At 37.2% G+C, this 26912-nt stretch overlaps 1 protein-coding gene across 3 annotated transcripts in view; it reads right to left on the bottom strand.

Annotated features, from left to right (window-relative positions):
- The window catches only part of spidr (scaffold protein involved in DNA repair), a 389881-nt gene that overhangs the window by 5486 nt on the left and 357483 nt on the right, over positions 1-26912 (bottom strand). For 2 of the 3 annotated variants that reach the window (XM_028803494.2, XM_028803495.2), the window contains exons 15-18: positions 25371-25572; positions 19007-19156; positions 6091-6184; positions 5182-5296 (exon numbers count right to left, since the gene is read on the bottom strand). In XM_028803494.2, the coding sequence (XP_028659327.1) occupies positions 5182-5296; positions 6091-6184; positions 19007-19156; positions 25371-25572 (561 nt within the window). The remainder of the gene's footprint in view (positions 1-5181; positions 5297-6090; positions 6185-19006; positions 19157-25370; positions 25573-26912) is intronic. The other variant, XM_051929096.1, reaches the window with a different exon arrangement.

The raw sequence follows: 26912 nt of genomic DNA, 5'->3' as shown, positions 1-26912 counted from the left end.
CACTGAATAACTCGGGTAGAAAATGGATGGGCAGAATTGTAGCCTTGCTTAAAAAAATGTAACTTTAGTATTCTTATCTGTGTATTTTTGGCTATGTTGAGTCAAGCAGCAGCTTTCACAGTTGGCATTCATTACCACATTTGGAGATACTGAGGTCTATCTGCGATTGCCTAGGCTGCAGTTCACAGACATTTTACTATTCTGGTCAAGATGCCTTATAAACAGAGCGGTCCCTTCTGCAGGCACCTTCTTCTTTGGACCATTTCATACACTTCTAACTCTGTCACTGCCCACTCTTACACCTTAAGCATGTGGCTGCCTCATGCATTGGAAATTTCAATTTAGGAATAAAAGCCATCACCATGCTGAATGCTGCTAAGTGGTCAATCTTACCTAGTGCACCTTCATGTTTACAATACAGCTCTAAATCAACATTGGCTAAGGGAGAAGTGCAATATGACGTATGTATGAATGGAAAACAGTGTTCTGCTGTTATGGACTATTTTCTCTATATATCTATTTATTTTAGTTTTAACTTGAGTGATTGTCTTTTTTTTTTTTAGTTTTGCATTGGAAAATTGCACCTAAATTTCGTTGTACAATGTCTCATTGCTACAATGACAATGAAGATTTTGATTTGATTTGATTGATTTGAAAACAAATGCAGCTAACAACCATGTCATGCCATGGCATACCCAGCCAAACAGCAAATGTACAGTTAGGTTCGGAACTAGAAAAGTGGCTCAAGATTTGTGTGTATGCAATGATGATAAAATGACGACTTCTTTATTTTTACTTTTAACATTATGCAACTGGAACACTTCAAATAAATCTGAAGATGGCGTACTGTATATAGTAATTATGACCAATGATCTGTTTTTAGTAAAATCTACTTCTTATTAGCAATTGCGTGCTACTAGAATCTACCAAATCAAGAACAGGTACAAGACATTGTTTCATCTAGTTAAAAATAAAATTATAATTATTCATAACATCATCACCTTATTTGTCTGTTACAATTAATTTCTCAATTGAATTTAAACTGTTATAATGAAAAACCTGGCAAGTAATCAGAACAGGAAGGTTGTTGATGGTCTAGTGAATTTAATTATTCAACACATGCAAAAAGGAAAATTCAGTTGTCTTTAAACTGTTAAGAAACCCTATATACAGTTAGGTCCATAAATATTTGGACAGAGACAACTTTTTTTCTCATTTCGGTTCTGTACATTACCACAATGAATTTTAAATGAAACAACTCAGATGCAGTTGAAGTGCAGACTTTCAGCTTTAATTCATGGGGTGAACAAAATGATTGCATAAAAATGTGAGGCAACTAAAGCATTTTTTTAACACAATCCCTTCATTTCAGGGGCTCAAAAGTAATTGGACAATTGACTCAAAGGCTATTTCATGGGCAGGTGTGGGCAAGTCCGTCGTTATGTCATTATCAATTAAGCAGATAAAAGGCCTGGAGTTGATTTGAGGTGTGGTGCTTGCATGTGGAAGATTTTGCTGTGAACAGACAACATGCGGTCAAAGGAGCTCTACATGCTGGTGAAAGAAGCCATCCTTAAGCTGCAAAAACAGAAAAAACCCATCCGAGAAATTACTACAATATTACGAGTGGCAAAATCTACAGTTTGGTACATCCTGAGAAAGAAAGCAAGCACTGGTGAACTCAGCAATGCAAAAAGACCTGGACATCCACGAAAGACAACAGTGGTGGATGATCGCAGAATCATTTCCATAGTGAAGAGAAACCCCTTCACAACAGCCAACCAAGTGAACAACACTCTCCAGGGGGTAGGCATATCGATATCCAAGTCTACCACAAAGAGAAGACTTCATGAAAGTAAATACAGAGGGTGCACTGCAAGGTACAAGCCACTCATAAGCCTCAAGAATAGAAAGGCTAGATTGGACTTTGCTAAAGAACATCTAAAAAAGCCAGCACAGTTCTGGAAAAACATTAATTGGACAGATGAAACCAAGATCAACCTCTACCAGCATGATGGCAAGAAAAAAGTATGGAGAAGGCGTGGAACAGCACATAATCCAAAGCATACCAGATCATCTGTAAAACACGGTGGAGGCAGTGTGATGGCTTGGGTGTGCATGGCTGCCAGTGGCACTAGGACACCAGTGTTTATTGATGATGTGACACAGAACAGAAGCAGCCGAGTGAATTCTGAGGTGTTCAGAGACATACTGTCTGCTCAAATCCAGCTAAATGCAGTCAAATTGATTGGGTGGCGTTTCATGATACAGATGGACAATGACCCAAAACATTCAGCCAAAGCAACACATGAGTTTATTAAAGCAAAGAAGTGGAAAATTCTTGAATGGCCAAGTCAGTCACCTGATCTTAACTCAATTGAGCAGGCATTTCACTTGTTGAAGACTAAACTTCAGGCAGAAAGGCCCACAAACAAACAGCAACTGAAAGCTGCTGCAGTAAAGGCCTGGCAGAGCATTAAAAAGGAGGAAACCCAGAATCTGGTGATGTCCATGAGTTCAAGACTTCAGGCTGTCATTGCCAGCAAAGGGTTTTCAACCAAGTATTAGAAATGAACATTTTATTTCCAGTTATTTAATTTGTCCAATACTTTTGAGCCCCTAAAATGAAGTGATTAAAAAAATGCTTTAGTTGCCTCACATTTTTATGCAATCGTTTTGTTCACCCCACTGAATTAAAGCTGAAAGTCTGCACTTCAACTGCATCTGAGTTGTTTCATTTAAAATTCATTGTGGTAATGTACAGAACCAAAATTAGAAAAAAGTTGTCTCTGTCCAAATATTTATGGACCTAACTATAAGCCTATTAGTTCAGCACTCCACCAATCTGTGCTTTATGACAAAGTGGCCAGAAAGAAATCTCTTCTCCAGCCTGAAGTTTGCAAAAAGGCACCTATAGAACTCTCAGACTGAGAAACAAGACGTTTTAGGTGAGAAGAAGCCAAAATTAGCATAAGGCCTCGCGGAAACTATGCACCACACTTCACATATGCAATACCCAACTGTGGAGCACGGTGGTGATAGCATTATGCTATGGAATTGTTTACAGTAACAGAAACTGGAAGAAAAGTATAGCGGTATCCTTAATGATCATTTGCTCCAGAGCACTTTGGATCTCAGACTGAGCTGAAGGTTTAATTTTTAACAGGACAATGAGCCTAAGCACAAGGCAAAGACCAACAGTAGAATACTGACAGCTTTGGGAATGTCCTTGAGTTGCCTAGCTGGAGCCTGGACTTGAACCCAATCAAACATCTCTCGAGTGACCTGAAAATATATGTCCATCAAGGGTCTCCATTCAACTTGACACAGCTTGAGAGGATCTGCAGAAAAGAATGTCAGGCAATCCCTAGATAGATGGATGGATGGATGGATGGATGGATGGATGGATGGATGGATGGATGGATGGATGGATGGATGGATGGATGGATGGATAGATGGATAGATGGATAGATAGATACTTTATTAATCCCAAGGGGAAATTCACAATATAGGTGTGCGAAGCTTAACACTTCAGAGTCAACATTTCAAGCTGTAATTAATACCAAAGGGGCTTCAAAAAAGTACAGAATAAAGGATCTGAATACCTGTTTCAATCTGATATTTAATTTTTTTAACTCCTAATAAATTTGTAAAAAAAGTCTAAAATTCTGTTCTTGCTTTGTCATTCTGAGATATTGAGTGTTGCTTGATGTGTGCGGGAAAATAATTTAAATGAGTTTAGCACAAGCCAGCAACATAATAAAATGAGAAAAAAGTAAAAAGGGTCTCAATACTATCTGAATCCACAGTAAGTGTTCATTATTCAGGTTTTGTAGGATAGCTGTGAATATGCAGACTAAAACGCATTTTTAATAAGTCTGATAAAACAATGGGCGGAGTGGTGGCTCTGAGGCTAGGGATCTGCACTGGCAATCAGAAGGTTGCTGGTTTGAATCCCGTAAACGCCAAAAGTGACTCTACTTCATTGGGCCCTTGAGCAAGGCCCTTAACCTGTAATTGCTCCTTCCTGGGTATGGTGTTAATCTGCCTTCTGCATTTAGCCGAAACCTCCAAAAGGCCTGCATTTAGCCTTTCTGCCTCCAACCTGCAGGGAAAAACCTGCACTCGAGTTGGGTTGTCAAGTGGTGGGTGTGGCAATACACTGTATCAGCGTGTGCTCCTAACCTGTGTCTCTCTGATAAAACAATACAAATGCACACCTTAGAAAAATGGTACAATTTCCATTTTTATCCAAGTGTCCCAGTACATGTTAGACCATGATGTTGCATAGAAAAGGTATCCCTCAAAACTCAAACATAAACAAGAACTAAAATTTTGAGAGAAACCACAGACATGCCAACTATCATTTTAAAGGCGCTACAGAGTTATGTGGCTGAGTCTGGATTAAAGGTGCATCGGTCACAATATCAACAGCTCAGCAAAACTGTATAAAAAAAGTGACATAAAAGTAGTTAACACTCAAAAAGAGCCATGAGCAAAGTATGACTGGACTTTTGAAAGGTGACAAAATTGTAACATAAAAGGAAAAAAGTATAGTGTAAACTATAAGCAAACGCTGCAAGAGAACTTGCTTCAGTCTGCTCCAAATTGTTCAGATTGGTGGGATGATGCTGACAAATCTTTTTGGATGAATGAGTTAAAAAAAAAAGTATGCAAAGAGCATATTTCCCTCTTTGGCTCTTTATAATTTTTCTAACATTAAATAATAAATAATTAAAATCCATTTTAATATTCAATATAAGGATTTGTTTTAATAAATAATAATTATAAAAATAAGTAATAAAGATGTTCAAATTCATTTGTTAGATTTTTGCCTAAACCTTTGCTTATAATAGGAGGGGGCAAGACTATAAAATACTGTGTTTACTGTATATAATAATAGTAATCAGTTCAACACTATTCATCCATTTTCTTAATCTGCTCATCCACGGAAGGGTCAGTACAAATGCTATTGTTTTACAAAAGAAGTTCTCATTTGGTGAAGGAATCACTGTTATCTGAAAATAATTTCAAACTTAAAAAAACATATCTAAAGCACTTAACTTTAAATGAGTGGCAGGTTTATCTTGTAACACCTAACTGCACAGTGTTAAAAATTAATTAAATTAATTGCTAAGGTGTAACATGCCCTACGCATTTGTCAGAATACAAGTCCCATACCTTCATCTTCACAGTGGCCTGTGAGTCAAAGGAACAATTTAGGAAAATTTCAAGTTGCATTCTAACTGTTGGTTTGGTTACAACCCTTCTGCATGAGAGACAGAAAAGAAAGTCTCTAAAAAAAAAAGAGAGAAATAAATAAACAAATAATAAAACTATGCTTTGTAAAACAACAACTGATCAAGAGCAAATTTCTGAAGCTACCACTGGGCTCATGTAAAATGCTGAAAATTCTATGTAAGAGGTACTGAGTAAGTACCACCCTGGAAAAGGCCAGAAAGAACAACTCTTCAAATACTTTTGTAACATGCTACTTGATTCAAAGCCTTATTTTAAGCATAGGGGCCATTTATGATTTTTCTTTAGAGCCCAGAGAAGCAAAGTTTATCAGTACTCCTTGTCAAACACAACTCCAGGTCAGGAAAGGACCCCTACACCACCAGCTACTAGCTTTTAACTTTGGAACTAAAACTACCAGCTTATTTTAGACACTGATATTATCACTTTGTTCCCCTGTTGAGACACGCAGGCTTCACAGCTCAACAAGATTAACATCAGTTTACATTTTCAAATATCCACAGATACAATTAAATATGCACACAGAGTAACACACTTCTCAAAGCATGCTGTCTTTTAAACACTTCAATGCAGTCTGTAAGATACAACTGCAAATGTAAAAAAGAACAATGTTCTTAACTATAATTAGAGAACAGAAACATTTTCACTTAAAAATGGAATGCTAACCCAACCTGTGTTTACAACATACATCGAAGAGCTACAGAATTGGAAGGTTGCCTAGCAGCAAGTCCAGTCTTTCTGTATCCGTAAATAGAACAGGTTGTGAGTTACATGGGTTTTAGTCTTATATAAAAGTTCAATACAAAGAAATGATGCCATAAGGCCTCTTACGGATCTTTTTGGGCCTGCTCCAGTTCATCATTTCCACAGTTGTCACAGACTGGCCAAGAATAAGCAGAATTTTCATCTACACCACTAATGGTTCCTACAAAAACAAAAAACTTGAATTCTTAGTTATAAAAGGCAAGACTGTTGTGTAGCATCAAAGAAAGCACTTCTATCAGAAAATATAGTTACTTTGAATAAAAAAAATTGTAAATGAGTAGATTTTCTTTAAAGGAAGATTATTTCACAGCAAATAGAACTTTACAACACAAATATCTAATACATCCAATTTTTGAAGTAGTCTAATCCAGCTGAAGCTATTGGGCCCTAGCTTACACTAGCAAAGGTGCCCTGGATGAGGCAAAGTCACCTACATTTATACACAGTTCTTACAGATCCAGGTTACAGTTAACATAGGAATGATGTGCTTACTCCATATATACAGACCAGGTTCTGAACATAGTCACTTGAAGTTGTGAAGTAAAAGAATTAACAATTGGGCAACAATGAAATCAAATTGTAAGCCAAATACATCTTCATGTAATGTGCCAGCTTATTTTGCAGGATATCAGAGTTCTTCAAAAATGATAAAGGAATACTGGACAAAATGTTTTATGCTTTTAATTTGTTATTGGTGAGGAATCACTCAGGGTGAAGCCCCCACTCTCTCTCTCTCTCTCTAGTCATTCTTCTTGAGACAGCAGTGGTAGGACATGAATGTGGGTTGCTAGGATCAAACCTGCCTTTTCTACTGCTGTGCTAAAAGAAATCTCTCTGTCACCCATTGGCAAGTTTGGCTGCTTACTGTCAGCATGTTGCTGGTTACATTTGCCTCCTTCCTGCATACTGCAGTTTGTAGAATTATTAGTTGAGCTGAGAAACTGCAGCTATGCAGTTTTCAGATGTGTGCTACCAGATGGCTTGCTCTGAGAAGAAAAATACTCATTTGTACAATGGAGCTGACGTTGACTAAAAGGGATGCTCATCTTGTTAAGTGATAATAAAGTTGTCATGATAAAAAAAATTTACACAGTTTATCAAAAGGTTTTGCCCAGTGAGCTATGGGAAATGTTTTTAAGCAACAGGCATGACTGGCAGAATTTTATCATCAGTTAAAACTGGTTTTAACAAAAGAAAAAACGATGAAACTTAAATTAAGGTCTCTATAGCCCTATTAACAAATATAAAAATCCTTCAATATTAACTGTGAACTTCACTAGTATAATGTTGACCGACTACCCTAAAAACCACACTAAGAAAAGGTGCCGGTACTCTATGTTCAGGCCACTTTAAACACTGGAACACATTCATAGATATCTTAATACAACTCTATCAAACCAATCAGAGGCCCAAAAATCCACTTATATTAACATGTTAATATGGAAAATTTCTATGATGTGTGATGTTGGTCAACAACCGCACAACTTAATAAAAATTATAATTACATGATTGAGGAAAAAAAACAATTTCAATGTTCATATTTATAGCAGTTCTGGCTATACAATGGGGGGGTGGCACTAGCCATATTTTCTGAAGAGGCATTCCTAATGGTATTGCTGATCATATCATTGAATTTATCACTGGAAAGAAGTCATCTGAAGAGAAAATGACAAAAAAGTTGCTCTTAAAGCAGACTATAATAAAGGAAATACTTATGAACAACACTAGGTGAAGTATTCTACTATTATTAACTGTTATTTGAAATTTATTTTAAAAATTTCTTCTCTCATCCTAAGCAAAGCACAAGTGAAAAAATCAATAGGTCAGTCAGGTGTTTTTATACTGATGAGACTCTGAGTCCAGTTTTTGGCTTCTCATATCACAAACTAAACCAACAATCATTTAGCACTTTTTTTTACATTTCTTTGGTTGTCAACATAAACCAAATAGTTTTAAATCTTAAAATAGGCAACCAAACCACAACTTCCTTTTGTTCTTTATATGGCCATTGGTCGCCCTTCTTTAAGGGATGATAAGAAAGCTCAGCACTATTAAGAGTGAATATTTTGCAGTGTGTCATCTAGCATGGAATAACTCCCATTATAAATGGAGCTATTTTAACTTTATGCTGGATCAAATTATAACTCTGACTTATTTGGCACAAATGAAAAACTCGTAGAACAAAAATGATTTCTTTCTGTCCTAAGTAATGCACATTATTCAAAAGTAAATTTATAATTACAGTTTTTCAGCCATATTGCAGATTCAAGTATCTACTCATTGGAATAAAAATTGAACTAGTGCTTGGGTTTATGGAGTATTCACTTGCAAATTTCCTTTAACATTAACACAAAGGACAATCTACAAAAAGAATGGCTATAAAATAATTAACAATAAAGATTCATTTACATCACTACTATAAGTGAAATAGAACACCCAAATCAAGATTCATAAGAATACAGTTTTCAGAAACACTTTCCTGTAAACATGTGAGCCTTACCCTCACTTTTTACATTTGCCCTGGTGAGGGTTATGATGGTAATATAGTACCCTGAACTTGCCAGGCCAGGCCAGGCTATAATCAGCAGCATCTTTCAAAAATATTCCTGGAGATTTCCCAGATGATACCAGGCAGTCAAAAGATATCATTTCTTCTGTGTTCTAGATCTGCCCATTGACCTTCTTCAAGTGTGCTATGCCTGGTAAATCTTTCAAGGGAGACACACAGGGCATCCCAACCAAATACCCAAACCTCCTTAAATAGCTCCTCCTCATTTAGAAAAGCAGTTCTACTTTGAGGGCATCCAATACTGTTGAACTCTTCATTCTATCAAGAAAATCAAACCCAGCAACCTGGCATAGGAACCTCACATTAGTTACTTGTATTTACAATCTCCCTTCGTAGAACTTGCAACCACATGTGAATATGGGGATGCAGATGGCTAAACCAAAAGCTTTATTTGAGGACTTAGCTCTCTCTTCACCATCCCAATCCATCACAATTTTGTATGAAATATTTGGTCAGTTTCACAATTACCTCAAATTTACTAGTGTAGAAAACCCCAATGTACTGGACCTCCTAAACAGCTACTTGCCCTTTACCTGAATACAACAAGCCACACTTTTCTAAGAGAAGACAATGATCTCAAATTTAAAGGTGCTAATTCTTATCCTAGCTAAATCACATCCAGCTGTGACCTCTAGTGTACATTGGAGTCTGATGAAGCCAGCAGGACAACATCATGTGAAAACAAAGTACAGTAGATGGAACCATGAAGTTCTCAGAGCAAATACTCTAAATCTTGAATGAACCATGATATCCTGGCATTGAAAATCATGAACAAAAAGGGAAACAAGACACACCCCTGAAAGAGTCTACAACTTATATTGTCAACGAGACCCACTGCATTGAATCTTTTAGGATCAAGCCTAAAAAACAATGAGGAACTACTTGCACACATTTATGTTAGGTAGAATGCAAAGTGGGGACCAGGCCGTATTTTGGCTTTGGCACCCTTTCAGACTTTTTTCTGTGGCATCTATAATTAGGAACTCTGCCTAATCTGCTACTTGTAGTTCTGTGTTATGCAATTGTCTATTGAATTATTCTTAGTTACTATTTTAATTATATCATTTAGTAATTCATTTTTTTAAATCTATTTTTCATTTTTCTCTTCAACATTTTTTCTTTGATTTCTTGTAAAGCACTTTGAGCTAAATCCTTTTTATGAAAATGTGCTACAGAAATAAAAATGTTGTTGTTAAAAGGACTATATTAAATACCCAATACAATACAGTATGTGATTTACTTTATGTGAACTGTTTTTAGGACTGTGTACCACAAAAGTGTAAACATTTCTTTTTTACAATGTTATAATGCTCCAATTTTAGTTCTGGAGTCACAACATAGTCATCCAATGCATGTTGTTATTAACTTATTAATATGCTTAAATGCACTCTTATCATTATTTAAATTGATTTAAAGGATGTTTTGCACTACAGAAAGTGTATTTTTGTCACATCCTTTAAAGACACATCAATAGTCACAAAGTCTACTTACTATAAAGTTGCACATTCTTTTTCTTTTATTGAATTTATTAAAAGCATATAATGTTCCATACAATCAAGTCAAACTTAACAAAAACTAAATTCAATTCAACCCCCACCCTTGAAAAAGAGTGGAAGCCAATAGCCAGAGTAAATCTTTGAGAGCAGTAAAGGGGGAAAGGAGTCCTTCTCTCCAATATAAATGCTTATTCTAAAATATTATTGATTAGATCCTGACAGGTTTTTAAAAAGTTTTGAACATATCCTCTAAGTGAGAATATTATTTTTATTGCAATTTCAAATAGTATATAACATCAGTTACCCACTGACTTAAAAGAGTTGGCTAGGATTCTACTAGTTGAGCAAGATAAGTGTATGTGCTAATAGTGAAGTAAAGGCAATTATGGTTTGTTTGTCCTTCTCCATTTTAAGCCCATCTGGGAGTACACCAAACACAGCTATTAATGGATTAGGAGGGATTGTGACACCAATGCCGTCTGATAGGCATTTAAAAAATTTTTATTCAGAATGATGTTAATTTGGTACACACCCAAATCACGTGGCATAGTGAGGCAGGAGCTCGATTATAATGTTCACAGGTTGGATCTTGCCCTAGAAACATTTTGGACAATTTTAAATGAGATAGATTTGCTTGATAAATTATTTTAAGTTGAATAAATTAATTCTTAGAATATATGGAGCTAGAGTGAATTCTGTGAATGGCTGCCTTCCACTCCTTTCCTTAAATGTTGAGCAAGAGATCCTTTTCCCACTGTGTTCTGGGATCTTTAAAAGGAAGGTACTTGAAAATGGTTTTATATATTATAGAAATGCTGTGTGAGTTTTCAAGACTGATCAATATTTCTTCTGGAATAGAAATGGGTGGGAGGTGAGGGAAAATTGGGCAGATTTGGTTTAGCAAGTTTCTAATTTGGACATAGTGGAAAAATTGTGTTACTGGGATGCTAAATTTGGAGTATAATTGTTCGTAGGATGCAAAGTCATTATTTATATACTGTACAAATCTCTAAATGATTTAATCCCATATGTTTTCCCAACATCCCCACTTCGAACCGCCACCTTATCGTGGTGGAGGGGTTCGCGTGTTCCAATGATCCTAGGAGCTCTGTTGTCTGGGGCTTTATGCCCCTGGTAGGGCCACCCAAGGCAAACTGGTCCTAGGTGAGGGATGAGACAAAGTGCGGTTCAACATAACCTCCTATGACGAATAAAAAATTTGGACAGCGTTTTCCCTCGCCCGGACGCGGGTCACCGGAGCCAGGCCTGGAGGTGGGGCTCGATGGCGAGCGCCTGGTGGCCGGGCTTGCACCCATGGGGCTCGGCCGGGCACAGCCCGAAGAGGCAACGTGGGTCCCCCTTCCCATTGGCTCACCACCTATGGGAGGGGCCAAGGAGGTCAGGTGCAGTGTGAGTTGGGTGGTGGCCGAAGGCGGGGACCTTGACGGTCTGATCCTCGGCTACAGAAGCTGGCTCTTCGGACATGGAATGTCACCTCTCTGAAGGGGAAGGAGCCTGAGCTTGTGTGAGAGGTTGAGAGGTTCCGGCTAGATATAGTTGGGCTCACCTCAACGCACAGCTTGGACTCTGGAACCAATCTCCTTGAGAGGGGCTGGACTCTCTACCACTCTGGAGTTGCCCCCGGTGAGAGGCGCCGAGCGGGTGTGGGCATACTTATTGCCCCCCGACTTGGAGCCTGTGCATTGGGGTTTACCCCGGTAGACGAGAGGGTAGCCTCCCTCCACCTTCGGGTGGGGGGACGGGTCCTAACTGTTGTTTGTGCGTATGCACCGAACAGCAGTTCGGAGTACCCACCCTTTTTGGAGTCCATGGAGGGGGTGCTAGAGGGCATACCTTCTGGGGACTCCCTCGTACTGCTGGGAGACTTCAATGCTCACATGGGCAATGACAGTGAGACCTGGAAGGGCGTGATTGGGAGAAATGGCCCCCCCCAATCTGAACCCGGGTGGTGTTTTGTTATTGGACTTCTGTGCTCGTCACGGATTGTCCATAACAAACACCATGTTCAAGCATAGGGGTGTTCATATGTGCACTTGGCACCAGGACACCCTAGGCCTCAGTTAGATGATAGACTTTGTGGTCATGTCGTCGGACTTGCGGCCACATGTCTTGGACACTCGGGTGAAGAGAGGGGCGGAGCTATCAACTGATCACCACCTGGTGGTGAGTTGGCTTCGATGGTGGGGGAGGATGCCGGTCAGGCATGGTAGGCCCAAACGTGTTGTGAGGGTCTGCTGGGAACGTCTGGCAGAGCCACTTGTCAGAAGTAGCTTCAACTCCCACCTCCGGCAGAACTTCGACCACGTCCCGAGGGAGGTGGGGGGACATTGAGTCCGAATGGGACATGTTCCGTGCCTCTACTGTTGAGGCTGCTGACCGGAGCTGTGGCCGTAAGGTGGTCGGTGCCTGTCGTGGAGGCAATCCCTGCACCCGTTGGTGGACACCGGTGGTAAGGGATGCTGTCAAGCTGAAGAAGGAGTCCTACAGGTCCCTTTTGTCCTGTGGGACTCTGGAGGCAGCTAATAGGTACCGGCAGGCCAAGCGGAATGCAGCTTCGGTGGTTGCTGAGGCAAAAACTCGGGCATGGGAGGAGTTTGGGGAGGCCATGGAGAACGACTTTTGGATGGCTTTGAGGAGATTTTGGTCCACCGTTCGGCGTCTCAGGAGGGGGAAGCAGTGCAGTGTCAACACTGTATATGGTGGGGATGGTGCGCTGCTGACCTCGACTCGGGATGTTGTGGGTCGGTGGGGGGAGTACTTCGAAGACCTCCTCAATCCCACTAACATGCCTTCAAATGAGGAAGCAGAGCCTGGGGACTCAGAGGTGGGCTCCCCCATCTCTGGGACTGAGGTCACCGAGGTGGTCAAAAAACTCCTTGGTGGCAGGGCCCCGGGGGTGGATGAGATACGCCTGGAGTTCCTCAAGGCTCTGGATGTTGTAGGGCCGTCTTGGTTGACACGTCTCTGCAACATCGCATGGACATCGTATATATACTCACGTATACGTTGGGTCTTGAAACCCGAAAAATCAATCATAAAATCAGACCCCGTCTTATACAACCATTCAAAAATGCGACACTTAATTAAAATGTTTTTTTTTTTTACATCTTCTTGCCTCCTTCAATCTCGCATACGTTTCTCAGATGCATCAAATTTTGTTGCAACAGCGCAGTTACCAATTTCTTTCACCACTTCAACAACGTTTAATTTAAAATCAGCTTCATATTTTCTTCTGATCGAATGCTTCATCATAGATAAGGGATGCTCTTTCAATAAAGGTGTATGAGTGTGTGAGATACAAAAAACACAAATCAATACAAACGTTGCTTTGGAATAGTTCGGGTATTACCGTGTGGTCACGTAGGCACAATAGAGAGTGAGAGGGATTGGGAGAGGGAGAGGTTAGGAGCACACGCTGGTACAGCGCATTACCACACCCACATAGGAAAAAAAAGGCAGTGTGCTCCGTGGTTACTCTTCAGGTGGGCGTTAGCATATCATAATCTCTTGGACCAATAGCGAGTTTTCCGCATTCAACTTATACGACTGACATTATAAAATACCAGAAATTATACAGATGTCACATAAGTCCCGACTTATCCGCGGGAGAACTTATCTGCGAGTATATACTGTAGTTTTATATTTACTTGTGATGTTTACTCTTAGGTATTTAGATTGATCTGCAATGATAAAAGGGGAGGTGTCCAAAGTAATGTTTTTTGCTAGAGAATTCACTGGAAAAAGCACACTTTTGTTCAAATAATTTTGAGTCCAGATATCTTTTGAAATTCTGCTAGTGCAGTTAGGGCTGCAGGCACAGAATTTTGTGCGTCTGATACATACAGTACCATATCGTCTGCATATAGTGATATTTTCTGTTCAAGTCCTTCTCTGAAAATCCCCTTTATGTCTGATGCATTTCAAAAGTGAACAGCCAATGGCTCAATGGCGATTGCAAATACCAGTGGTGACACGGGGCATCCTTGTCTAGTACCACGTTCTAGTTTGAAGTAATGTAAAGTCTGAACTGAAGCTACTGGACTGGTGTACAGTAGTTTGAACCAAGCACATATGTTCGGGCCAAACCCAAATTTATGCAATGTGGTGAATAGGTAGTCCTATTCAACCATATAAAATGCTTTTTCTGCATCCAAAGATAATATGATCTCCAGAGTGTTAGACTTTACGGGTGAATATATTTCATTAAATAGGCGTTGAAGATTGTAAGCTGTCTACCTTTAATAAATCTGATTTGGTCTAGTGATATAACTGAAGGGAGCACTTTCTCAATCCTTCTAGCTTGAACTTTGGAGAGTATCTTAACATCATTATTCAGAAGTGAGACTGGTCTATATGATGCACATTGTAATATGTCCTTATTTTTCTTAGGAAAAATAGTAATTAATGCTCCCCCCCCCCCCCCCAATGAGGCTAGACCACATTTCATGATGTCCCAGTCCTCTGATATGCCTAGAGACAGAACATGTCCAGAATAAAACAAGCACCCAAGCAGCAGTGTAGAAGGAATACAGTAGATATATATATTGGCAATACAGTCCAAATACTATAAACCTAGAATATAATCTTGAACAGGCCTGAAAAAATAAACCCTGGGTATGATGTTAAACAGTACCCATGGAGAAGCAGATAACATATGATAGTATAATCCTAATACAATAAACCAAGGGTGTGATGGACATATACTGTACATATAACTGTAATTAAAACATTAAAGTAGCAGGGAAGGAAGTAGCATGTATAATTACTGCAAAAGTCTCATTGCAAATAGGTCAAATTGCAGGTAAAATCTTCTTCGCCTTGCCCAGGAAACAATGCGACTCAAGATCGTCTTTAAAAAAGTGTTGGGATCAAATTTTTTTTTTTTATTTTATTAATTTTTATTGTAATCATTCCATACAAATAGATCAATTTATAACCAAACAAATTAAAGACAGATCAAACCCCACCCCTGAGAAGGACAGCTTAGCTAAAGGAGAATTGCTTAGGGCTTTTTAATAAGACAACAATAAGCAAAGGAAAGGGAGAAATAAATATATATGTAAATAAAAGATGGAGAAGGGAATTAAATGCAGTAATAGTTATTTCTCTTATTCTAAAATAATATTGATCAGATCCTGCCAGGTTTTGAAAAAATTTTGTACAGATCCTCTAACTGAGAATTTGATTTTTTCCAATTTCAAATAATATAAAACATCGGTTTCCCACTGACTTATCAGAGGAGAGTTAGGATTCTTCCAATTTAACAGAATAAGTCTGCGTGCCAAAAGTGTAGTGAATGCAATCACTCTTTGCTTGTCCTTTTCCACTTCAAGTCCGTCTGGAAGAACACCGAACACAGCTGTTAGTGGGTAGGGGATCAAATTTTTTAGTTCTTTTTCTGCTTCATCTGAAGAACTAAAAATGTAGAACTTGCCTTGAATGTCCACTCTCAGTTTAGCAGGATACAAGAGGCTGTATCTGAATTTGGCTTTGTATAAATGCTGTTTATTGCTGTAAAATGGGCACGTTTACCAGCTGTTGAAGGTGAAAAATCAGGGAAAATGCGAATGCTGTTATTTTCAAATATAATCTCTTGTTTCAGAATGAGAAGCGACATCAGATTTTCCTTCAAATGTACAATAAGACTTCTAGGTTTTGAGGTGTATGCAGTAAGCTGATGATATCCCGGTGTCTAATTTGAAGTCCTCTTATTTGAGGGAATAGGTCAGGAATAAATTTCACTGGGTCTGGGCTTTCACGGTTTTCAAGGAGAACTTCAATTTTGATATTATACCTTCTAGATCTATCTTCTACCGCAGCCAGTCTGTCTCTAAGCACTTTGCATTCGGATTTTGTAGCCATTGCTTTTTCGTCAGTGGCATCAATTTTTAGATGAAACTCTTTCTGAGCCTTTTTTCTGACAGTCATGCTTATATATGAATGCATATACTGTAATTGAAGCCCCACAGGTTGAGTAAATACAGAATACCTCAGGATGATAAAAAAAAAAAAAAAGGAAAAATAACACCACTGCTAACGGAGCTCTATCTCAGACGTCCATCTCCCGAAACGGACAAGCTGGAGCTGGGTGGATGTGCAGTGTCTGGTGTGGCATACATCCCAGGTCTTTTACCCTTATTCAAAATCTGGCTAGGGTGCCTTTTGTTTAAAAGTTTCCAAGTTCTTCCTTTATCTGTGTGGTTTATTTGACAGGGTGTTCAGTTTATTTTTACAGTGAAAACACATTGTGTCAGAGTGTCATTATATTGACTTAGTTTGTGCCTCTGGTCAATCACTACCATGAAACATGATGGCAACCTGCTGCCTGAACTATAAAAAGTAGGTTCAGGTGCCAAATTTGGTCAGTTCTCAATATCTGAAGAAATAAAAATGCTATGTAATAAATTAAATATATAATAAATAATACTAGGAGTGTCATGGTGGAACAGTGTTTAGCCTTAATTCCTTACAACTCCAGAACCATTGGTTCAGATCTCAGTATGTGTAAGTTACTCATTCTCTCCATGCAGGACTGGTTTTTATCTGAACACTCCAGTGTTCCCCATCAGATGTGCTGGTTAGATTAACTGCTTTCATGTGAGTTGTGTGTAAGGGTGTGTTTGTGTGTGTGTGTGTGAGTGAGTCTGGAGATGGACTAGTGCTTTGTCCAGCACTGAATTCTGGTGTGTGTCAGATATGGCAGGGATAGCTTCTATCCCTCATGACCCTGAACTGGATTAAGCAGGTTTGAAAATGGATGGATGGAAATAATACTAATAACAGGGAGGATTATCAGAACAATACACTTCTCAGCCACAGCTTAATTAAGACTGTGCCACATCAGGGCTAAACTGGCTTCTTTAGTTAATCCCACTCTGTAAAAATCTTACAAAGGATAAAGTGTTTGTTAGTACGTTTGCGTGCGTGCATTGCCTTCATGGCTAGAAAAGGGACAGGATAAGAGATGATTGAAAGGCAACGAGTGAGAAAGTTGTGTGGGAAAATTATGGTGATGAGTAACTTTGAAGACAATAGTTCCATATTCAGTAACCACAAATAACCACAACCCTGTACTTTAAAGAACAAAAGAAACAAAAGAAAATCAAAATAACAGTAAGCCCACATCATATTTTATTTATATATATATATATATATATATATATATATATATATATATATATATATATATATATATATATATATGGTAAAAAAGGAGTTATATGCTTAGGAGAGATAAACAATAAAGAATACACGATTAAAACACAGGGTTCGAAAAGATATTCTTATAAAACTCAAAAGATGATAATGCCTCAAAAGCAAAAGGGTATTATTATTTTTGTTACTGGAGGGTCTTAACACACAAATATATGGTACCAGATGATCTGCTTTACGGGCTTTCTGAATATTTGACACATATATGAGCAGTGGATACAGAGTAGTGTCTTTCCTGATAATCTGACATAAATCAGCAAGCATGAACAAACATTTTTTTGCCAGGGTAATAATATTATAATGCCTCTGAAGTTACATCTGAATTCCCAGTGAAATAAAAAACAGAAAAAAAAACCCCAAAAAACTGTGTACTAATTTGTAACAATTCCTGTCCAATAAAGTGTCCCTTCTTCCTTTTTGAGTCATGGCCTAACAAGAGGTCTGTACACGACATTCGTCTGTAACACAGTTTTACCAGTTGATTAGAGCTAATTAAAGCAGATCAAGTTGAACTTCAGCTTCAATTATTATGGTTAATTAGAACACAAACTTTGTAGTTTGATATACTTTCATTATCAATTATCTTTTTAAAAGGTACATTTTAATAAACATGTCAGGCATTGTGCCTGAATTCAGTTAAATGTGATCAGTACTCAATCTAGTATGACTATTCGATCTAGCAATATCACTGGTCTACAAAAAATATTTTTTGTTTGCTACTGGGAACTTCAGAGCAGCTCTTTATTAAGTTTTTTACACTGATTTCATACATGAAATCAGAATTAAGCTAGCATGTCAGGTTTTTGAAATACACATCATTGACATTTTAACACTTTTGAATATCAGTATAATATATCAACACGATATCTGGAGTTTGGACTATGTCCCACCAAAATTGTTTTGATGTGTTTATTCTGAAACCAAACCAGAAGACGATACCAGAAACACGTTAAAGCATATTTATGTCAATTTACCTCAATATAAAAGTCAGGTCAGCCTGCCCAAAAATTTTGGAGACACTTGCTTTTGCGCTTGTACTGCACATCCGTCTCTCTTTGCAAGAATCAACAGTGGTCACCCATCATGCTTGGAGTAAATTTTCCCTGATATCAGTTTTCCATCACCTTTATATCTTGATGAAATCTTTCCCCATGCTCATCTCTGACATTGCTTAGATTTGGTGGAAAAAAGTCAAGATGAGAATGTAAAAAATGCATCTTCAATGACATTCTGTCTCCCGTAAGCTAATATACTTCCAACATACTCTCCACAAGCTCAGCATAGTTCTCTGCTCTGTGACTGTCAAGAAAATTCTGGATAACCTGCACGAATGAGGGTGCTGATTCAGTTGGCTTCAGTTTCCTTTTGAACTCATCATCAAGCATCAGTTCACGGATTTCAGGGCCAACAAAAACACCTTCCTTAATTTTGACTTCACTTTTCTCGAGACCATACTGAAACGCATCACCCTTACTGTCCAGTCACCCTAGTTGTCCAAGACCTGGAACATCATAACTAAAAAATGGGACGTGCTGGACAAAAACGTTTTTCAGATTTGGAGTCAGCAAGTGAAATTTGTTAAAGTACAGGTGAAAGAATCCCAGTAGCAAAATGCTTGTTGACCAGTGTATTCAATGATTTACTTCAGCATATGTAATGAAGTAAATTTTCTGCTTATACTAACCTTTCACAGTACAAATTGAGTTGGCCACTGTTGTCGAGCCCAGCTCATCTAAAGATAGCGGACCAGAAAGCAACTCCAGACTCTTTATTTCCTCACTGGATGGCACAGTCTCTTTCTGCAGAACAGTTCTCTCCACACACATAATAACTCCTGCAAAAAGAAAGGAATGGTAAGATAAAATCTCTGTTAACATCTTACCAAAATATTTTTGTTGCTTGACAATGCAATTTGTTTGCCCATTCTTAAATTTATTTACAAAAAAAAAAAAAAAAAAAAAAAGTTTTTTTCCTTAATTTTATAGGCCAGTTAAGATGAAATATGGATTTGAGCATTCCAGACAGCCATACTAAATTGAATGACACAAATCATAGTGCTTTGTGGATCACTATTTCCAGATTGAGAGAAAACATATAATTTAACATTCTCAAATTCATTTAATCCCATTCAAGGGAGTTGGGGGCTGAAACCTGTTCTGACAGAACTCTAGCCATGGACAGAATGCCAACCCATTGCTGGCTCACTCTTGCACATACCCATGCTCACAATTACATGAGTCTAATTCAGACTGGTCAGTTACTGTAACCTGTATGCATTAAGGGATGTGGATACTGAGTACCTACAGGAAAATTCACAGTGACAAGTGGAGAACAACTCTGCAACATCAATGACTTGTTTTGAGATTCAAATGAAGAATGCCAGGTTCTTTGTTTCATCTTTTTTACCCTGCATCTTGTAATATATGGAGTTAAAACCATAATAATACCACCAACTTTTATGTTTTCTCAGATGCTTTGGCCTTACCAAAGTTCCTTGCAACTCTCCAATTCTCTCATTTCTGAGCAATTGAAATTAATTACCAGCTTTCTATTATTGTTTACATTTCTCAGCCATTACTTTTCTTCTCAGTTTCTGAAGTACAGTGAATCCAAAAATCATTTGTACACAGTGAAAAAATGGTCAAAAATGGAAATTAAATTAAGGATATTGAAGAACAAACCTTAAAAATGGTCCAAAATGTTACAATTACTTGTCTGTTATGTAATGAAACAAGAAAAACATTTACTCAAAACATTCCTGAAGTGTTTTCAAATTATGTAATTTATTGCCTTCAAACAATTACTTGTACACCTGGTCACTGGAGTTTTCTCAAAGTATTTGGTAGGCCCTCCTTTGGCAGCAGCAACAACAGCATGCAGCCTCATGAGCATGGTTTCAACAAGGATATTGCATTGGGTCAAGGCTCTCTCATGTGCGCTGGAGTCTTTCAAATTCTATTTGTTGCTTGGTGGGTCTGCTGGGCATTTCCTTTTCTTCTAATCCCAGAAGTGCTCAATAGAATTGAGATCCGGACATTGTGGGGACCACTCAAACACTTTTAGCTTTTTTTTTGACAAGGAAGGCTTTCACATGCTTTGCAGGGTGAATGAGGTCATTATCTTGCTGGAAAATGTAGCAACACCCAAGCAGTTTGGCGGCAGATGGGATCATCTGGGTAGACAGGATCTCCTCATACACCTCAGAATTCATGATGACTTCAATAAAATGCAAATTGCAGACACCAGTATCTGCCATGCAACTCCAAACCAATACACTCCCATAACCAAGCTTGATGGTTGGATTTAGACACTGGTGACTATACTCTTCCTTCAAGTTGTGACACACTATCTGACAACCACCTGATCCAAACATGTTGAATTTGGATTCATCAGACCATAAAACTGATTTCCAGAAGCAGATAGGCTTGTCAACATGTTCCTTGGGAAATTTAAGACGTTTGTTTGTTCTTTTTACTTATAAATGGCTTCTTATGAGAAACTCTTCCATGCAGCCCATGTTTGATTAGCCTGTTCTTTATTGTTTGTGTGCAGACCTGAATTTCAGTAGCCTCATTGACTTGCTTTGCAATATGTGGAGCAGATAACTTACAGTTTTCCATGGCAAGCTCTTTGATGGTCTGTCCTTGATCTGGTCTTTCTTTTACTCCCTCTTCCCTCCAGATTAACGATTTCACCAGACGTCTTAAATTTCTGAATGATGTAGAGCACAGTAGTGTGCCTCATATATCAAGTCAGGTGGCAATTTTGCAAACAGAAAGACTCTGATTATGTAATTTTATGACTCTTTCCCTCAATGCATTGGGTATTTCAGCTGTTTTAGCCATGTTGGGAAACTCAACTACCTCTGCAAATGCTTGTGTGGAGAATGACCACCAAGGCTACTTATAGATACTCAGGGTACCCAATTACCTGTCTATTTGGAACACCTGCTGTTATGTACTGTGTTAAATAATCTCAGTTATCACTGGGAACTCCTCCCATTGTGACATATTTGTTCAACTCTATGAACAGCCAGATGTACAAATAATTGTTTGAAGGCAATAAATTCCATAATTTGAAAACACTTCCACCATATGTTTTGAATAAAAGTTTTTCTTGTTTCTTTAAATAACACATAAGCAAACGGTAACACATTAGACAGTTTTAAAAGTTTGTTCTTCAATATCCTCAATTTTAAATATATTTTGACCATTTTTTCAGGGTACAAATAATTTTTGGCTGCACTGTATATCCTTAATAGCATAGCTCTTATCTCGATATAAAGAAATTGTGTGGGGCTGAGGAGTGTTTGTATTCCTGAAAGAGATATTCAACATGTCATATGTAATTTTAACCACAAAACCCACACTTTACCCCCACTAATTAAAAATCTTACAGGTTCCAAAAAAATGTAGATCTCTTTGTTCAAAATGTAGTGTTAGTTTTGCATGGTATTTAAGAAGCCCAACCCAGGACTACAAATGTATTTTAACCCTCATGTTTAACAGGGCAGACCTGAGCGTCTACCAACATAAGACACAGAAGGAAATCCTGAATAACTGGTTTTACCATGTGTCCTAGTTTCCTTTTAAATGTCTTTTCAGATTCAGTGTAGTTTTTTTTTCTTTTTGCTGTAATCAATGTTAGCAATTGAAATGGGTATAGTTAGCTTAAAGTTGGAGGTTATAGAAAAATATCATTTCAAGTGTAAATGCAATAATGTATCTGTTACTTCTAAGTCACAATACATATTGCAAATGTAACGAAGTGTTTAAATAAAAAATCTTGGAGCTAACAAATGTGCATAGCTAAGTTTAATGAGAAAACATGTATACAAACATCTTTTTCAGTTGTCTTCTAATGAGTGAACGTTAATAAATTAAAGGGAATTTCAAATATCTAGAAGAAAATAATCATCTTTCAAAAAATATTTGGAAAGTAAAAAATAATTTAAAGCATAGTCGCTATTTTCTAGATGACTACATAAATAAAGTTAATTTTCTTCTGCTGTTCACTTAAATAATGCTTATTGTTCCTGATAGACTGCCATGTACAAACACAGAAATATAGGTGTTTGTCACAGACTATCAGTTCTGTGTTTCTCCATCTCAATCAAAAATAATAGATATGCTCAGACAGACAGAGTACAGGACGACTTAACTAAAATGCAAATGATCTGAATCAGAAATTGTCAAATTCAGCCTTAAGGGGCTGACATCATTAAGTGTTTTACCCATTTAACCACTAGTGTCGAATTCAAATTCTCTAAAAGGCCCATTTGTTTAGATACTAAATTCTATCACTTAGTTGTTATGTGTATGTAAAAAAGTGACATATGTATGCACCTGTTTTGTAACAAATATAATGGTGAGATATTTTATATATATTTATCTACATACAGAAATATATACTGTAGACTGCTAAAAAATATTAAACAAAGAATTGTGAAATAATACTTAGTAATGAAGTATCTGACCTGATAAGAGACATTTTGGTTAAAAATGCATTGGTTAGGCAACAGTACACAGTCACCTTCTATACTTGGTTATAGCTCTCCACCATGTACAACATCTGTTTTCTGAATACTGGTTAACTTAATACTAGGTGACGTGTCCTTCTCCATAGTAACTGTTTATCTGCAGTCACTCTCTTTTTATTTGCTTTGTTATTTTTAGAACTCCCATTGAGTGAATGAATTGATTGGTGAATGATTTTCAAATACTTTTTACTTTTTTTGAACACATCACTTAGATGAAAGGAAGAATTCTGAGATTTTAAAGTAAGGTCCATTTGAGAATGGACCAAGGACTAGTAATACTTACTGATCATGGCACCGAACAGTCATAACATGCAACAGGTTTGGCCAGATACTCCTCTGTACATGTGAAAATAAACTTGGGCATGTATTCTGGGCATTACACTTTAGCGATGTTCATTTTTTGCACTATTTTAAATTTATATGCATACTTTAAACACTATCATATACAGTAAATACATACCAAACATTCTATAATGTCAGTCTGTTTATTAGATGAGCTTAAAAATAGATGGAGGGATGGTTAGAATACGGTTTAGCAAAATCGGCTTCTTATATAACATTGTGATATCTTGCAACGTTTGTGCGTTTTGAATGTTGGTTTATCTTTATTCTATACATATATAATTCTATATTCTTTATTCTATATACACACACATACTGTATAAATAATTCTGTATTAAATGGTTCTTCATAAAATTACATACGCTGGCAATGTTATGACATGTGGTAGTTAGTGAACAATGGCCTACTCCAGTTTACTAACAAGTTAAGGACTTCATACTTTTGTACATACAAATGTAAGAAAGATTTTGATGGAAACAACCTATCTTTCCTTAAAATGCCTATCAGATCCTATCTAATTTGACCAAAACCATAACCAAGTTTTAATAAAAAAAATACAGGCAGCGTGGTCCAGTGGGTAAGGCTTTGAACTTCAAATCCTGTGGTTGTGAGTTAGAATCCCACTACAGTCACTGTGTGACTTTAAGCAAGTCACTTTACCTGCCTGTGCTCCAATTGGAAAAATAAGATAAATGTAACCAATTGTATCTCAAATATTGTAATTCACTATGGATGAAAGCCATCACACAAATAAGTAAATAAAAAAGGTAAATGATATGCAAGGACCCAAAAGTTGCTATTTTCATCTAAAATAATTACAGTAACTGCTGAAGGAATGATAACACAATTTAGAAATATTGACTAAAAGAGTGCTGTTTCCTCATTAATCAATAATAGAACACAAGCATATTTGTAGATACAATTTTACATAATCTTGCCATAGAATGTCAGCTGCATAAAACAAAATAATAAATAAGATTAAAAATGTAAAAAGCAGAAAAAGGTGTAGTATAATGTGTCATAATTAGGTACGAGAGCTCTTATAAATACTAGTCATTTATTGTCTAGTTATACACAAATGTGCTGTACAGTTCATTTTAAGGTGTATAAGACAGCAAATACAGTACAGCAGAAGTAAACTGCAAGACTGTTTTGGGAAGCATTCCCAAAATATGGCATTCAGCCAAATTCAAAATCATATTCTGATTATGAGTCCTGAATGGTGTACTGTAAATTCCAATTATGGTAAATTTAAAAAGCAGGCAATGATAACATAAACTTTGCACATGATTGCAAGAATAGATGTTTGAATCATGAGTATCTGCAGGATGCTCTCAAAGAGTTAAAACCCCACAGTATTTTATATTTGCATGTCATACTGTTCATAAGTAACCAATAGTGTCAACATACCTTTTAACCACCCTGCACATGTTTGTGTGCTCCATCTTCTCTCCATTTGAAGGAAAGTTACATTTGCCATAGTAAAGGCAAGAAATATGAAAATATCTCCAATTGCTACTGTGCTGACATGATTTTAAACAACATTAACTATAATAAACTCTATAGCTATAGCTATTATTATCATTCCCATTTTTTTAAATCTTAACCACTTACTGAATATTTATATACTCTTTATGATGGAACCGGTAACCTGAGAACATTCAGGGAACAAAGCAAAAATTCCCAGATTTTATAAGCTTTAGGTCAACATTTTAGTTTTTGGACATGCATTTACATTATATTGTTTTTTTGTTTGATTAATTACCAAATCATTTTTATATTAATGCAGACAAAATAAATTTACAGAAATCATCAAATAATTACAGGACAGCAGAATATTAGATTCACTAGGTCTTTAAAATTAGTTTGAAAGAATAATCTTCCTTTAATTTTACTGTATGGTGCAGCCCATATATTGTAAAAAGATCATCGCTCATTTTGGACTGCAGACGTGAAGAATAAGGTTAGTGAGGCCCTCTTCTTCATAAAACTGCACAATGTATAGTACAAAAATGTGGCAAATAACCTGATACTAAAACAGATGTACAGTATATACCTACTGTATTTATAATCTAATAAAATAAATTCCCTTTCAGTGCGTGGTCAGTCACTAAGTAAAATAACAGCAAGCAAACATTTTGGTAAAAATATAGACATGTTAACATACCATTGTCTATGACAGCATCCTTAAAGAGAAGTTCACAGGGTGCAGAATTCTGTACAGCTTTTGTTAACTCAGCATCAATCACACAAGATGTGGTCACACAAACCGCTACCACTTTAGGAATTCTCTGCTTGTTTTCATTGGAAGACTGCAAGTATGAATCAGTTACAAACAGCCAGGACTCATTCTGTACTAGGTAATGGCTCTGGAGTGGGAAAAAACATACATTTGTCAATTAAAATGAGCGTCAAGAACTTAACTTGAAATCATGCTCCATGAAAAAAGTCAACTAATATCCACTGTGAAACACATCACTCATATTGGTCAGCATACATTTATGTGATGTTTAGCTTTTCAAAAAACACAGTAAGATAAGAGTATATTTACTTATAAAAATCAATTGAGTGTCTATAATAGTAATGGTAAGATTCCACTTATTCACTTGTTTTTGGTTCCTCAATAATCACATTAATAATTGCAAGAGCAAGATTTGTAATAACAAGATATGTAAAAATAATTTAGTTTTTTAGTTACTGTTAGTGTTTTGGTAAAGTATTTTGTTTATAATACATATTACAAAAACAGGGTCTTTATTTTTCTGACCAACTGTGGTAGGGAAATGTAAAACTTTTTTATGATCTCTTAGCTGAATCAGTTTATGACAGCTATACCAAAATCAACTGAACACATCAGGAAAAGCAAGTTGAGTCTGAGTCATGCTGCTTAAAGATCAGAAAAGAAGAGCCTGAGGCTACTTTTAAGCATGACCAGAGAATCTCTGGAATTCATTTCTATACATTGATACCCACAATGAGTGTTTATACTATAAAATGTTAAAAGAAACCAAAACTATTTGTAATGTGATGCATCGGTAACACAAATATTTCTGAGCTGTATTCCTTAGAATTTTGAACTAAACAATAGAAATTTTCTTTTACCATTTATACATTGTCACTTAATTATTCACTGTAATCATGACTCTTCAAGTCTGACCAACATGCAAATGAAAATAATAAGATCATGGTATTGAAGGTACAGAGAGGCCAAGTAAAGCTCAAGCTACAAGTAAACTTGAGGAAGAAGGTCTGGATGACACTGACAACTGTAGCATTGATTGTCTTTAGTCTTCTTCTTTCGGCTGCTCCCGTTAGGGGTTGCCACAGCGGATCATCTTCTTTCATATCTTTATGTCCTCTGCATCTTGTTCGGGTTACACCCATCACCTGCATGTCCTCTCTCACCACATCTATAAACCTTCTCTTAGGCCTTCCTCTTTTTCTCTTGCCTGGCAGCTCTATCCTTAGCATCCTTCTCCCAATATACTCAGCATCTCTCCTCTGCACATGTATAAACCAACCAATCTCGCCTCTCTGTCTTGAGCTGACCCTCTAATGTACTTGTTTCTAATCCTATCCATCCTTGTCACACCCAATGCAAATCATAGCATCTTTAACTCTGCTACCTCCAGTTCTGTCTCCGAATTTCTGGACAGTGCCACCGTCTCCAACCCATATAACATAGCTGGTGTCACTACCATCCTGTAGA

Source organism: Erpetoichthys calabaricus, chromosome 6 (genome assembly GCF_900747795.2).
Source record: "Erpetoichthys calabaricus chromosome 6, fErpCal1.3, whole genome shotgun sequence".
Taxonomy (NCBI): domain Eukaryota; kingdom Metazoa; phylum Chordata; class Cladistia; order Polypteriformes; family Polypteridae; genus Erpetoichthys; species Erpetoichthys calabaricus.
The sequence above is the reverse complement of the archived record's forward strand: the minus strand, read 5'-3'. Positions and strand labels throughout refer to the sequence as shown.